Source organism: Hypanus sabinus, chromosome 17 (assembly GCF_030144855.1).
Source record: "Hypanus sabinus isolate sHypSab1 chromosome 17, sHypSab1.hap1, whole genome shotgun sequence".
Classification (NCBI taxonomy): Eukaryota; Metazoa; Chordata; class Chondrichthyes; order Myliobatiformes; family Dasyatidae; genus Hypanus; species Hypanus sabinus.
This window is the reverse complement of record NC_082722.1, coordinates 78,851,232-78,865,762: the sequence shown is the minus strand read 5'-3', so window position 1 is coordinate 78,865,762 and position 14,531 is coordinate 78,851,232. Positions and strand designations below refer to the sequence as shown.

General features: G+C 41.5%; 1 protein-coding gene across 1 annotated transcript in view; it reads left to right on the top strand.

Annotated features, from left to right (window-relative positions):
- terb1 (telomere repeat binding bouquet formation protein 1) overlaps positions 1–14,531 on the top strand; it is a 162,200-nt gene that overhangs the window by 50,890 nt on the left and 96,779 nt on the right. Inside the window, exons 7-9 of the mRNA XM_059992441.1 lie at positions 9,041–9,156; positions 10,223–10,345; positions 13,443–13,595. Of these exons, the coding sequence (XP_059848424.1) occupies positions 9,041–9,156; positions 10,223–10,345; positions 13,443–13,595 (392 nt within the window). The remainder of the gene's footprint in view (positions 1–9,040; positions 9,157–10,222; positions 10,346–13,442; positions 13,596–14,531) is intronic.

The window sequence follows — 14,531 nt, the reverse complement described above, 5'->3', positions numbered from 1 at the left end:
CTACCTACAGGAAAGCAATGGATCCAAGTGTAAATAAGGTTGAAAGAGTACAGAGAAAATTTAAAAGGATGTTTCCAAGTCTGGAGAACCTTAGTTATAAGGAAGTATTGAACAGGTTAGCGCTTTATTCCTTAGACTACGGAAGATTGAGAGATTTGATCAAGGAATACAAAATTATTGGAGTTATAGATAAGGTAAATGCAAGCAGGTTTTTTCCACTGAGGTTGGGTGGAAGTACAACTATAGAGATCATGGGTTGAGGGTGAAAAGTTTAAGGGACATATGAGGAGAAACTTCTTCACTCAGAGGGTCATGAGTGGAATGAGCTGCCAGCACAAATGGTTCATGTGGGCTCCATATCAATGTTTAAGCGAAGTTTGGATAGATACATGGATAGTAGTGGTACGGAGAGCTATGGTTCAGGTGCAGGATGATGGGAGTAGGCAGTTTAAATGGTTTTGGCATGGACAAGATGGACCAAAGAGCCTGTTCCTGTGCTGTACTTTTCTCTGACTCTATGATAAAATTGTAGATGCAAATCTGGTTCTGAAGTCCCAACTCTTTCATAAACAATATTAGGAGTACCCTAAAAATTCCAGTAAAACAGTTTCTAGGCCTTTGATCTACCCACTTTCATCCTCAAAACCTAACATTTACATTATGCTGCCTCTCTGAGGAAACCTGCCAATTAGCACATACATCCATGTAGAACACCATTTAGTGCAGAGGTTCTTAACATTTTTTATGCCGTGGACAATACCATTAAGCAAGGGATCCATGGGCCCCAGGGTGGCAACTCCTGACTTAGAGAGTGGCAAAGGGAGACTTCAATGTTTGTCACCAAGAGCAACTACTTACCGAGTGGTAAAAGACCTTACTGCTAAATTGGTTCTCAGGAAGTGACGAAGGGAAAACCTAATTGTTGTACATGACAGCAATAGCAAGAATGGCCACCATACTGTCTTTGTTGAGACAAAATCCTTTGTTCACAGCAAAAATACACTTCATTATTCACTGTACTAAATGGAGCCAATTGCAAACATATCTAGCCGCTTGGGACTAGGCCTCCATGAGTTCATATGGGCCTCAGAATTGTACTCATTCCCCTGCTCCACCATTTCCATCAACCAAGTGACTGGCTCTAGTTAGATGAAGAGTGCAGGAGTGCGTGCCAGGAGCAGTAGCAGGCATGCCCCAGAATGAGAGATCAATCAATGAAGTTACAAGACAGGGATACTAAATACTAAATGTCAGCAAGACCAAGGAGTTGATTGTGGACTTCAAGAGGAGGATCAGGGAGCACACTGCAGTTCTCATTGAGGGATCAGCAGCAGATAGGGTGAGCAGCTTCAAGTTCCTAAGTGTTGATATTTCGGAGGATTTACAGTGCCTATAAAAAGTATACACGCCACCCCCCCCCCCCCCCCGCCCCTTGGAAGTTTTCATGTTGTTGTTTTACAACAATGAATCCCAGTGGATTTTAATTTGGCTTTTTTGACACTGATCAACAGAAAAAGACTGTTTTGTGTCAAAGTGGAAACAGTTCTCTACAAAGTAAATTAATTACAAATGTGAACACAAAATAATCAATTTCGTATGTGTTCAGCAACCCCCCATGTCAGTATTTAGTAGATGCGCCTTTTGCAGCAATTAGAGCCAATCTGTGTGGATAGGTCTCTATCAGCTTTGCATATCTGGACACTGCAATTTTTCCTCGTTCTTTCCAAAACTGTACAAGTTCTCTTGCAGACTGCATCAGGTTTTCTTCCAGGATTTCCCTATATTTTGCTGCATTCATTTTGTCCTGTACCTTCACAAGCCTTCCAGGGTCTGCTGCTGTGAATGTCCGCACAGCATAATGCAGCTAACCATGCTTCCCGGTAGGAATTGTGTGTTTTTGATGATGTGCAGTGTTTTTATCTTACGGCATTTAGTCTGATGGCCAAAAAGCTCAATTTTGGTTTCATCAGACCATAGAATCTTCTTCCAGCTGACTTCAGAGTCTCCCACATTTCTTCTGGCAAACTCTAGCTGAGATTTCATGTGAGTTTTTTTCAACAGTGGCTTTCTCTTTGCCACTCTCCTATAAAGCTGCAACTGGTGAGCCACCCAGGCAACAGTTGTTGTTTGGCAGCACTTATTTGTGTGAGCAATCATTTTCAAAAATGAAGCACACCAAGAACCATTTGAGGACAAGATTGATGCCCATCTGGATAATGTCTTGCTCTTGACGTCAACAAGTCTGACACCCAATATTGAGAAGCTTTCAAGCAACAAACAGCATCAAGTTTCACATTGATTTATCGACTGCATTAAAATTTTCTTTTTTATTATACTTAATTTACCACCATTCAGTGCATCATGTTCATATGTTTTATGTTTAAAGATTCTTTGTGTACTTTTAATAGATTCAAAAGATGATTGAAATAACTAGCAAATAAACTGAGTTCTTTGATTACTAATTGGCATCCTTGGTTAAACACAAATGATTTTCTAGCATGCGATATTCAATAATTTGAGACAAAACATAACTAGATGCATTTAAATGGATAATTCCCATATTTCAAGTTTTTTTTAATGGCATTTATCTAGCCCACTGTCTGCTCGTTAATATGCGATCAGGCCCACAGAGGCAAGAAGGTTGCTGTCCCCTGCCATAGACCCTTACCATTAACCAAGGGGTCTATGGACTCCAGGTTGAGAACCCCTGATCTAGGACATGCTTTATTTGTGTTACTTTGATTTGGGAGAAGGTATTGGAGCCTGAAGACCAATGCCCAATTTTTCAGAAACAGTTTCTCCCCCTTGGCATCAAGTTTCCGAATTGGCCATAAATCCACTACTTAGGCATTCCTTGTTTTTTTGCACCATTTATTTGCTTTTGTATTTTATATAGTCATTACACTATAAACTGCTGTTTCAACACAAATTTCACATCATATAAGACAGAGATACTAATTCTAATTGTGTCTTTTTGACCATCAGACTGCAATCAGTGAATTTAGACAGCAACAACTCTGCCACAATCGTCCTCAACAGTGTTTTCAGCTCCCTGTGCTACTACCTTATTTTTTTGGTTGCCCATCCTGTTGGGCGAGTTCTTTCATTGATTCTGTTGTATTTATTGTACTTAGTGTGATTGCCAAAAGAAAATAAATCCCAGGTTGTATATAGTGTATGTATGTACTTTGATATTAAATTTACTTTGAAGTTTGAATCTATATACTCATGACTGTGAGTGGAATTTCAGGTAACAATAAGCTGGAGCACAGGAAGGAGGTAGAGAGCCTAGTGGCATGGTTTCATAACGCTCTTTCTTTCAATGTCAGCTGAACAAAAAAGCTGTTTGTTGATTTTAGGAATGAGGGCAGACCATATGCTCCTATTTACATCAATGGAGTTGAGGTCAAGAGAGTTAATATCTTCACGTTCCTAAGAGTGAACATCACCAATTAACAATCTTGATCCAACCAAACAGACGTCACAGCCAAGAAAGCCTCTACTTTCTCAGGAGGCTAAAGAAATTTAGCACGTCCCTCTTAACCCTCATCTATTTTTATCAATGCACCATAGAAAGGAAACTGTCTTGGCAACTTTCTTGCCTGTGACTGCAAGAAACCCTAATTTGAGACCACTAGAAACAGCAGAGTTGTATTCACAGCTCAACACTTCATAGAAACCAGTCTCCCCTCAATGGACTATGTTTATGCATCTTGCTGCCTCTGTAAAGCACACTGGACTGATAAGTGGCAAGCCACACTTCCATGGACACAGTCTACATTTCTTGTTGCCTCAGTAAATTAGACTGGACTGATTAACATTCATACACTCAACTGCCAATCAGTGGCAATATCTAGCACGGGAAAATCCATTTATCACTCTCTGACATTCAATTTTATTATCTACTCTCCTCTTCCCTAGGTTCTAACGTTAATCAGTGACCATTACTGCATTAAACAGACATACAGTTGACTACTGTTGTGTATCTACAAAGGGGTATTTTTCTACTAAAGTGAATATTGCAAATGGTGTTGATGCCACTGAGAGATTGGTGGAAGCTGGTTAATTGCAGCTGATCTGTCCGGTAGGGAAATAAAGGACAACAAAATAAAGAATTGCCATGCTTCTCAAGTATGGAACACAACAATTGTTGGAAAATGAAATAAAAATGAATGCTGGAAGAAATAATCAAGAAGTGAGATAGCAGTTGTGGAGAGATTAATGACCTTGAGACAGCGTTGGGTCATTCAAGTTTCAACTGGAAAGACTGGTTATCCAAAATGGTTGATTGCAGCATTGAGATCAATGGATTGTAATAAGAAGGTGAGATGTTAATCTTCGAGCTTTGGAGTTGTACCCAATCAAGGAACTAGTGCTACCAAGGGAGGGAGAAAGTTGATCACAGTACTATGAGATTATTCATTACAGTATCAAATAATAATAAAGTTAGTGGATTTTAGACGCTTTTTCTCTGTCCATCAAAGGTTCATGTATTGTCAAAGTAGACAACTTTGAAATTCTTATCCAGATAGCCATGAAACCAAGAAAGAAAAGAATAGCAACACGATCATCAGCCCTGAAATTCCCCCTACCCTGCACAAAAAAACAAAAAGAATCAGAAAGGATCATCAACTCCCAAATCTCCCTCCACCATATAAAAAAAATTGTGCAAAAAACACCTTATATAAAAAAAACTATGAAACTGAGGGGAAAAAAGTCTATAGTCCAAGCCCATATCTGAAATGCAGAAAAACCTGGGTAAAATTCTCCGGGCACAGCAGCAGGCCACATAGGCCTCCCTCTCCAGCAGCAGATGACCCCACCAGCGATCAGAAGGCAGTCTTCCCTCTGGTAGTATAGATGCTTGTTGAATATTTCCAGAATTTTGTGCTTCTATCTTGAATTTGTAGCATCTGTAGTACATGTATTTTGTTTTTGTGCTATTTAATTCACTAACATTACTCTTCTATTAATGCCTACCTGTAAAAGCTCTGCTTCTCTCTCCGAAGGGATTTCCTTCTGTCTCATTTGCCTTGTTCATCTTATGTTTTTCATAAAGCTTTTACCAAAACTCACTTCCACAGCTGTGTGTTAGTTTCTGGCGGTTGGTCATTACCAAAAATATTTATACTTTTTTTTACCTACATAGATGCTGCTTGGCCTCAGTGACCTCAGGACACCAATGAAGTATTTTATTGAAGTTTAATCACTGAAATATATACAGCCCAATGTGCAGAAGAAGCATCATTAAACAGCAATGTGATAGTAACAAGTTAACCTCTTTTGAGTTCAAAAGTCAGGAGGTTATGGTGCAACTTTATAAAACTCTGGTTAGGTCACATCTGGAGTATCGCACCCAGTTCTGGTCACCCCACTATAAGAAGGATGTTGAGGCTTTGGAGAGGTTGCTGAAGAGGTTTACCAGGATTCTGCCAGGTTTAGACGGTCTATACTATCACAAGAGGCTGGATAAACGAGTTTTCCCTAGAGCACTGGAGGCTGAGAGGAGATCTCATAGAGGTTTATAAGATTGTGAGAAGCATAGATGGAGTGGTGTTATGAACCCACAGGTTTCGTTTGCTATGGACTGTCACTTTAAGTGAGGCGGGACTATGATGTCAGTCACTGGCTGACAGTGTTACTTGTGGATGTTTAAAACACCGCGAGAGAGAGGGGGGGGGGGGGGGGAGAGTGAGCAAGACTGGAAAAGCCAGTAGCTTCAGCTTGTTGCAGCTGGGGTCCGGAACTCTCCTATGCCCACAAGGGTGGGTTGATTATCGATCCAGTGCACATCGAATGTATGACGGTCACCTCGTCTAATCGATGGGAGTGGATTTTGTTTGGGATATCCTGTGGAGACCACTTATATGTTAACCTTTGCCTGGGAATGTGGTATGGTAATCCTTTGAAGATGATATCCCTGTGACAAGTCACTTTCGGTGATAATTCATATGTGGATTTGGAATGACAGGATGGATAAAATCTACGGCAAATGTTACCTCAGATAGGATGCCCAATTTTGCATCCTATCAGTGTCCTGCTGTACCCTCTGACAGCCCTTCACACTATCCACAACACCTTCAACAAACTTACAGCAAATGTACTAGCCCATCACTCCACTTCCTCATCCAGGTCATTTATAAAAATCACAAAGAGTAACAGAACAGATACCTGAGGCACTCCACTGGTGACCGACCTCCATGCAGAATATGACCCATCTACAACCACTCTTAACCTTCTGCGGGCAAGCCAGTTCTCGATCCACAAAGCAGTGTCACTTTGGAACCCATGCCTCCTTTCTTTCTCAATAAGCCTTGCATGGGGTACCTTATCAAATGCCTTGCTAAAATCCATATACACTACATCTACTGCTTTTCCTACATCAATGTGTTTAGTCACATCCTCAAAAAATTCAGTCGGGCTTGTAAGGCATGACCTGCCCTTGACAAAGCCATGCTGACTTTTCCTAATCATATTATACCTCTCCAAATGTTCATAAATCCTGCCTCTCAGGATCTTCTCCATCAACTTATTAACCACTGAGGTAAGACTCACTGGTCTATAACTTCCTGGTCTATCTCTACTCCCTTTTTTGAATAAAGAAACAACATTTGCAACCATCCAATTTACTGGAACCTCTCCCATCCCTATTGACAAAGCAAAGATCATCGCCAGAGGCTCAGCAATCTCCTTCCTCGCCTCCCGCAGTAGCCCGGGGTACATCTCATCCAGGCCAGGCGACTTATCCAACTTGACGCTTTCCAAAAGCTCCATCACATCCTCTTCTTAAAACCTACATGCTCAAGCTTTTCAACCTGCTGCAAGTCGTCACTATTATCAACAAGAGCCTTTTCCATAGTGAATACTGAAGTAAAGTATTCATTAAATACCTCTGCTATTTCCTCCGGTTCCATACACAATTTCCCACTGTCACATTTGATAGGTCCTATTCTTTCACGTCTTATCCTCCTGCTCTTCACATACTTGTAGAGTGCCTTGGGGTTTTCCTTAATTCTGTCCACCAAGGCCTTCTCATGGCCCCTTCTGGCTCTCCTAATTTCCTTCTTAAGCTCCTTCCTGTTAGCCTTATAACCTTCTAGATCTCTAATATTACCTAGCTCTTGAACCTTTTGTAGGCTTTTCATTTCTTCTTGACCAGATTTATTACAGCCTTTGTACACCACGGTTCCTGCACCCTACCATAACTTCCCTGTCTCATTGGAACATACCTATGCAGAACTTCACACAAATATTCCCTGAACATTTACCACATTACTTTTCCTTGAGAACATCTGTTTCCAATTTAAGCTTCCAATTTCCTGCCTGATAGCCTCATAATTCCCCTTACTCCAATTAAACACTTTTCTAACTTGTCTGTTCCTATCTCTCTCCAATGCTATGGTAAAGGAGATAGAATTATGATCACTATCTGCAAAATGCTCTCCCACTGAGAGATCTGACACCTGACCAGGCTCATTTCCCAATACTAAATCAAGTACAACCTCTCCTCTTGTCGGCTTATCTACATATTGTGTCAAAAAACCTTCCCGAACACACCTAACAAACTCCACCCATCTAAACCCCTTGCTCTAGGGGAGATGCCAATCTATATTTGGGAAATTAAAATCTCCCATCACGACAATTCTGTTATTATTACACCTTTCTAGGATCTGTTTCCCTATCTGCTCCTTGATATCCCTGTTACTATTGGGCAGCCTATAAAAAACACCCAGTGAAGTTATTGACCCTTGCTGTTCCTAACCTCCACCCACAGAGACTCAGTAGACAATCCCTCCATGAAGTCCACTTTTTTTGCAGCCATGGCGCTATCTCTGATCAACAATGCCACACCCCCACCTCTTGCCTCCCTCCCTGACCTTTCTGAAACATCTAAAACCTGGCACTTGAAGTAATCATTCCTGTCCCTGAGCCATCCAAGTCTCTGTAATGGCCACCACATCATACATCCAAGTACTGATCCACGCTCTAAGCTCCTCCGCTTTGTTCACAACACCCCTTGCGTTAAAATAGACACATCTCAAACCGTCCATCTGAGCACATCCCTTCTCTATCACCTGCCTATCCTCCCTCACACACTGTCTCCAATCTTTCTCTATTTGAGAGTCAGACGCCTCTTCCCCAGTCTCTTCAGTTTGGTACCTGAGAACATTTCTATCATATACAAACCTTTGATTTCTGTCCATACAAGCAGTCCTCGCATGACAGTTATCCTCCACCTCATCATCTGCTCTTACACTCTGGTTCCCCTCCCCCTGCAAATCTAGTTTAACCCCCCCCCCTCCCATCAGCACTAGCTAACCTACCCGCAAGAATGTTAGTCCCCTTCCAGTTCAGGTGCAAACCATTCCATCAGAACAGGTCCCACCTTCCCTGGAACAAAACCCAATTTTCCACCTATTCTTTTATTTGTCCCTGCCAATTATCTCACGAGCCCTTTGCTCCTCCTCTTCCTGCTGCACCAGTTTCCCGATTACACTGTCACAAGTACCCACTGTGCGTGCCATTTTAAAAGCACACTCACCTCAGCTGCTTCCCAGCACTCTGCGCTTTCACGAGCCCTTCACTCCTCCCCTTCCTGCTGCAACGGTTTCTTGATCAGACTGTTACAGCTTCCTTTATATTTACATGAGAGGACAGGTAGAGAGGGTCCCATGATTTGTTCCACCAAAATAAAGCAGAACCAACAAACTCTAATCCCTCAATACAGCATCAGAGTATCAAGAGGCTTATGAACCCACAACTTCTTGTCTCAGCAATATATGCTGCAGACTCAGCTATCATTTACACCAGACTCAGGGTATTTCACTTTCCCTTTTGGAACTGCACTTTGCCTACCTATCCCATACTTAAATAACTTTTTCCTGTTTTCCTGGAGTTTTTTCCTGTTTATTGAGTCTATCAGTTATTGCATAATCAGTGGAGATGAAAAATTTCCAAAACTTTAGGAAAAGCTGCTGAAAACGATTTAACAATTCAGCATGTGTTTACATTTTGACTTTCTTTTTTAACTTTTCACCAGAACTAGATTCCCGATGTCAGACAAGCAATCCATACATGAAAATATTGGTCAATACTACGAGTTGTGGTCATCCATTGGAAGTACTCTCTGTGCTTGTGTCAACAATCCACAGAATGGTATTTAAATTTTGCCTCCAGATGTGCTGTGGTTTTATTACACTGAAAGCTTTTCCTCAAAATTTTTGTATGATGATTAAAAGAGGATCTTTATTTCAGTTGTATTTCCTAACCCTTGACCTAAGAGGTTAGTAAATGGGTATGCTATGCAGGTAAATAAAGTCCCCAGTTTAGCATTTCTTGTGTGCCAGGTTATCTAACAGTAGCCAGGAACGACTATTGCTTCTTGTACTCTTAGGTCAAGAAGGACAAAAGTAAATCAGAGTTTTTCCTTCTTACTTAATGACTGCCAAATAAAAACACACATTTTATTGCTTAGTTCTAGTTATGAACATTCTTTCAAATAACCAGTTTACAGTCACTAACTAGGAACGCACTTACTGTATATTAAAGAACCACCCTGGTGAATTTAGAACTCTATTTATGTGAATAAATAGAAATGGCAAAGTGCTGTTCTTAACAATATGAGAGATTTTATTGAAACTGCTGGAATGAATTGCTTCTTAAGTAGGAGTTGCTCATTGCACTAACTGTTAACCATTGAACATTTTCGCTTGATATAAAGAGAATTTTCTCCACTGAGAAAATATTGACAAAATATATTAAGGGTTAAATCTGCTAAGATTTTGTTTCATTTTAGCAAGGGATGTAAGGAAAAATTAAAGAGAAAGTTGCTTGGGTCAGTTACTGTGACTCAGAGTAGTAGTAAAGCACTTGATTAGCCTCAGTCGTACTCAGCTAATGGGGGAGAAAAAGAATTAAGCAAGGCTGCAGTGCCAATTGTTCAGTAAATTCTCCCAGACAAAATGAGTGGCTACTCATTGGCTGCAAATAGAATCAACTCCTTAACAATGTTGCGGAACAGTAGCCTGCCATCATGCAGTACCTAAGCTGAATAGGAAAAGCACCAGAGGGCAGTCTATGCAGGCAGAACTGCACCATCACGAGTCATTGTCTCAGGGGAGAGGGGGAGGGAGAAAACACAGCTAAAAACTGTCTGCATATTGTCAAATTTGCTTGTGTATCTACAATTTCATTTGCACTGACCCTTGTTTCACTGTTGTAGAAGAGAACCAGAGACTGTGTACAACAGCCTTTCCATTTGCAAATGAATGCCTGCAAAAATGCATCAGACAAGAAATAATCCGGCCCATTTGTGCATTTATTGGACTCACAGTTGCCAATAATTGTAAGTATTTGGCTGCACGATATCTGCATATTTATAATGAAGTGTACTGCATAAAGATTAAGAGGGGTGAGTTTGCTTATTGGTGCATTGGTTTGCCCCGACCTTCACCTGTACATGCTCATAAATGGCTAGGATGATATTTACAATGGAATGCAGTTTGTGTATCTTCATTTGAAAGGTCACCTTTTGGCTGCTGACAAAACCCTTTTCACAGATCCAGTAATGTTGATAGCCCTTGCTAACATAGCTGGTTGCAACCTTTGTCTCTGTATCTTTGTCCTCTGGGTGTCAATGAGGCAGAGTTTAAAGAAAATAACAGGAGAAATAGATTTTTTAAAATTGATTCATAGAAATCTCTTGCCTGATGTTTGCACAGAAAACGCATGCCTAGCTTAAAGTGGGCCCAGAACCAGCATTATTGTTCTTTGCTCCAGACTTCTGTGTATAACCTATTCACAGACAAATAATGAAATCAATGTATCAAAAAAATTATAAATTAACCTGTTAGATATTACAATCAGGAGACATTTTAAGCTATCAATGTAATAATATTATTACATACTTCATTCTGTAATCACAAGAAAATCTGCAGATGCTGTAAATCCAAGCAACACACAAAAAATATTGGAGGAACTCAGCAAGCCAGGCAGCATCTATGAAAAACAATACAGCTAACTTTTCAGGCTAACCCTTCATCAGGACTGGGAAAAAAATATGAGAAGTCAGAGCAAGAGAAGGAATGCTGAGGAGAGGAAAAAATTATAAGGAAAAAGCAAAAGTGGTAGGGGTTAGGTGAAGCCAGGAAAGGGAGAGGGGTGAAGTAAAGAGCTGGGAAATCAATTGGTTAAACGTCAAAGGGCTGGAAAAGGGGAAATCTGACAGGGGAAGGTAGAAGACTGTGGAATAAAGGTAAAGGGGAGGATCACCAGGTGGAGCTGATGGCCAGGTAAGGAGTTAAGATGAGAGAGGGAAACAGGAATGGTGAAGGGCGTGGGGGGGGGGGGGCAGTTACCAGAAGTTTGTGAAATCAAATGCCATGCCATCAGGTTGGAGGCTACCCAGATGGAATATAAGGTTTTGCTCCCTCAATCATAGTGTGGCCTCCTTGTGAGTAGAGGAATGGCAAGAATTGAAATGGCGATCCCAATTTTTCTGGCGGACAGGGAGTAGGTGCTCGGCGATGTGGTCTTCAACCTATGTTGCATCTCACTGATATACAGGAGTTCACACCAGGAGCACTGGATACAGTAGATGACCCCAGCAGACTCACACGTGAAGTATCGTCTCACCTGGAAGGACTATTTGGGGCCTTGAATGGTAGTGAGGGAGGAGGTGTAAGCAAGTATGGCACTTGTTAAACATGGCAACGATAAGTACCAGGAGGGAGATAAGTGGGGAGGGATGAATGGACAAAGAAGTCATGAGGAGAATGATCCCTGCAGAAAGGTAGTGGGGAGGGGAGGGTAAGATATGCCCATTAGAGATGGCGTGAGTTACAGAGAGTTATGTGCCAGATGCGAAGGCTGGTGGGGTGGTAGGTGAGGACAAGAGGACAGATGTGTGTGAAGTTTCACATGCTCTGGATTTTTTCAATGACTTTCCTGGCCTTGATTATCTCATTTTCTTCATGGACGTCCAGTCCCTATACACCTCCATCCCCCATCAAGAGGCACCTTAAAGCTCTCCAATTCTTACTAGAAATACGCACACATTTGCCCTTATACCATCCTCTCACCACTCATAAAAGCATAAGATATAGGAGCAGAATTAGGCCATTTGGCCCATTGAGTCTGATCCATCATTTCATCATGGCTGATCCAATTTTTCTCTCAGGCCCAATCTCCTGCCTTCTCCCCGAATTCCTTCATGCCATGACCAATTAAAAATCTGTTAAACTGTGCCTTAAATATACATAAAGACTTGGCCTCCCAGCTACCTGTGGCAAAGAATTCCACAGATTCACCACACTCTGGTTCTGTAATGAGTCAACTTATAGCTGAGAGAGTGGTGACTCCCTCCTGTTAGACTCTGAGGTAACTTATTTTTTATTCTTTCTTACTTCTCTTCTAATATTCATATTGTTGTGCACTTGTAATGCTATTGTAACACTAATTTCCTTTGGGATATCTATCTATCTGTAAAGAAATTCCTCCTCATCTCCATTCTAGAAGGACGCCCCTCTATTCTGAGGCTGTGTCCTCTGGTCTTAGACTCTCCCACTATAGGAAACATCCTCTCCACCTCCACTCTATCAAGGCTGTTCACCATTCAGTAGGGTTCAGTGAAGTCACCCCCATTCTTCTGAATCTATTGACTACAGATCCAGAATTCCACCCCACCCATAATTTGCACTCCATCTGCTAGGAAAAAGCAGGATCTCCTGGTGGCCACCCACTTCAATTCTACTTCCCATTCCCTTTCCAACATGTTAGTCCGTGGCCTCCTCTACTACCGCAATGAGACCACACTCCGCTTGGAGGAGCAAAGCCTTATATTCCATCTGATGGCATGAACATCGATTTCTCGAACTTCCGGTAATGCCTGTTCCTGTTTCCCTCTCTTACATTATCTCCTTACCTGCCCATCAGCTCCCTCTGCTGCTCCTCTCCTTTCCCTTTCTTCCATAGCATTCTACCCTTTCCTCTCAGATTCCCCCTTCTCCAGCCCTTTATTTCCTTCACCTATCAACTTCCCAGCTGTCTACTTCACTCCTTCCCCTCTCCCAGTTTTACCTATCATCTGCCTCCTTGTACTTCTTCTTCCCCTCCCCACACCTTCTTCCTCTGACCTCTCCCTTTACTTTCCAGTCCTGATGGAGAGTCTCAGCCCGAAACATTGACTGTTTACTTGTTTCCATAGATGCTGCCTGGTCTGTGAGTTCCTCCAACATTTTGTGTGTCTTCATTCTATAATGCCTGATAAGTTACCTTTAACTCTATCAATGTAGATATGTGGTTTGATCCAGGATTTGCTTTAATTGAGCTGTAAATTGTAGAAATCCGAAATCTGCTGCTGATCTGAGGGCTATTCCTTCAAGTGTGAATTTGCAGAAAGCAAATTACATACACATTTAACTTTTTTAAAATTTTCTCTTAAGCATATGCACAGAACTACTTTTGTAAAGTTGGTGGCCTGGATACACTTGCTCAGACTGTTGCGAATTTGGCTGAGGAATGTCTAACAAATCACTCTAATGTGGAGTTGATAATATCCGTGATAAAGACACTGGATTCCTGCATTTCAGAAAATTGTGAGTAAATTGATAATTTTGATGTTATTTTGAAAATAGGGATACCCAGGGGACTCTGCAGCCAAAGGAAATGAATACTTAAACTGTAAGTCACTGTTTGGATTCTTGGTCTATGCTGGCTGACCTCTGCCTGGGTGGTAAATGGATGGATTTGGTAGCAGCAAAATGTTGGTAGGTTCGACATGGAATCAATAATCACCAATAATCTATTAACTCATAGATATCTGTGTGTGTGTCCTTGAGGGGGCATGCTTTCAGTGTCATCTTTTCCAAAGGCTTCCTAGCATCCACCATCGTGTAACAGAGATGCAACAAACTTCATCCCTTGTCCCTAGATTCGGCTTAAGCATGCTGATTTTCTACCTCAGTCAAGCTCTAGCCACGATCCCCAACTTCAGCTCCCCACCTCAGACTTAAGCATGCCAGTCAAACCATTGGCTTTTACTGGAATATATCTCCACTTGAGTGGCCCAAAACATCAGCATCAGTGGTAACGTTGTCCCAAAGGTCAAGGAGCTGGCTATTCTTGGGAAATGCCTTTCATGGAGCTTTCCCAGCCTGTAGGACCTACAAAATAAAATTATAAGAGGTTTCGAGAGCCAGTGCCTTTTTCCCAGAATGGCAATGGCTAATATAAGAGGGCATAATTTTAAGATGTTTGGAGGAAAGTATAGAGGGTATGTTGGAGGTAGTTTTTTTTACATAGAGACTGGTGGGTGTGTGGAACTCACTTTTGGGGGTGATGATAGAGGCAGATATAGTAAGGACATTTAAGAGACTCTTAGATGGACACATGCATGAAAGAAAAATGGAGGACAGATTAGGTTGATGTTGGAGTAGGTTAAAAGGTTGGCAGAACATTATGAGTTTAAGGCAGGGGTCAGCAACCTTTACCACTGAAAGAGCCACTTGGACCCGTTTCCCACAGAAAAGAAA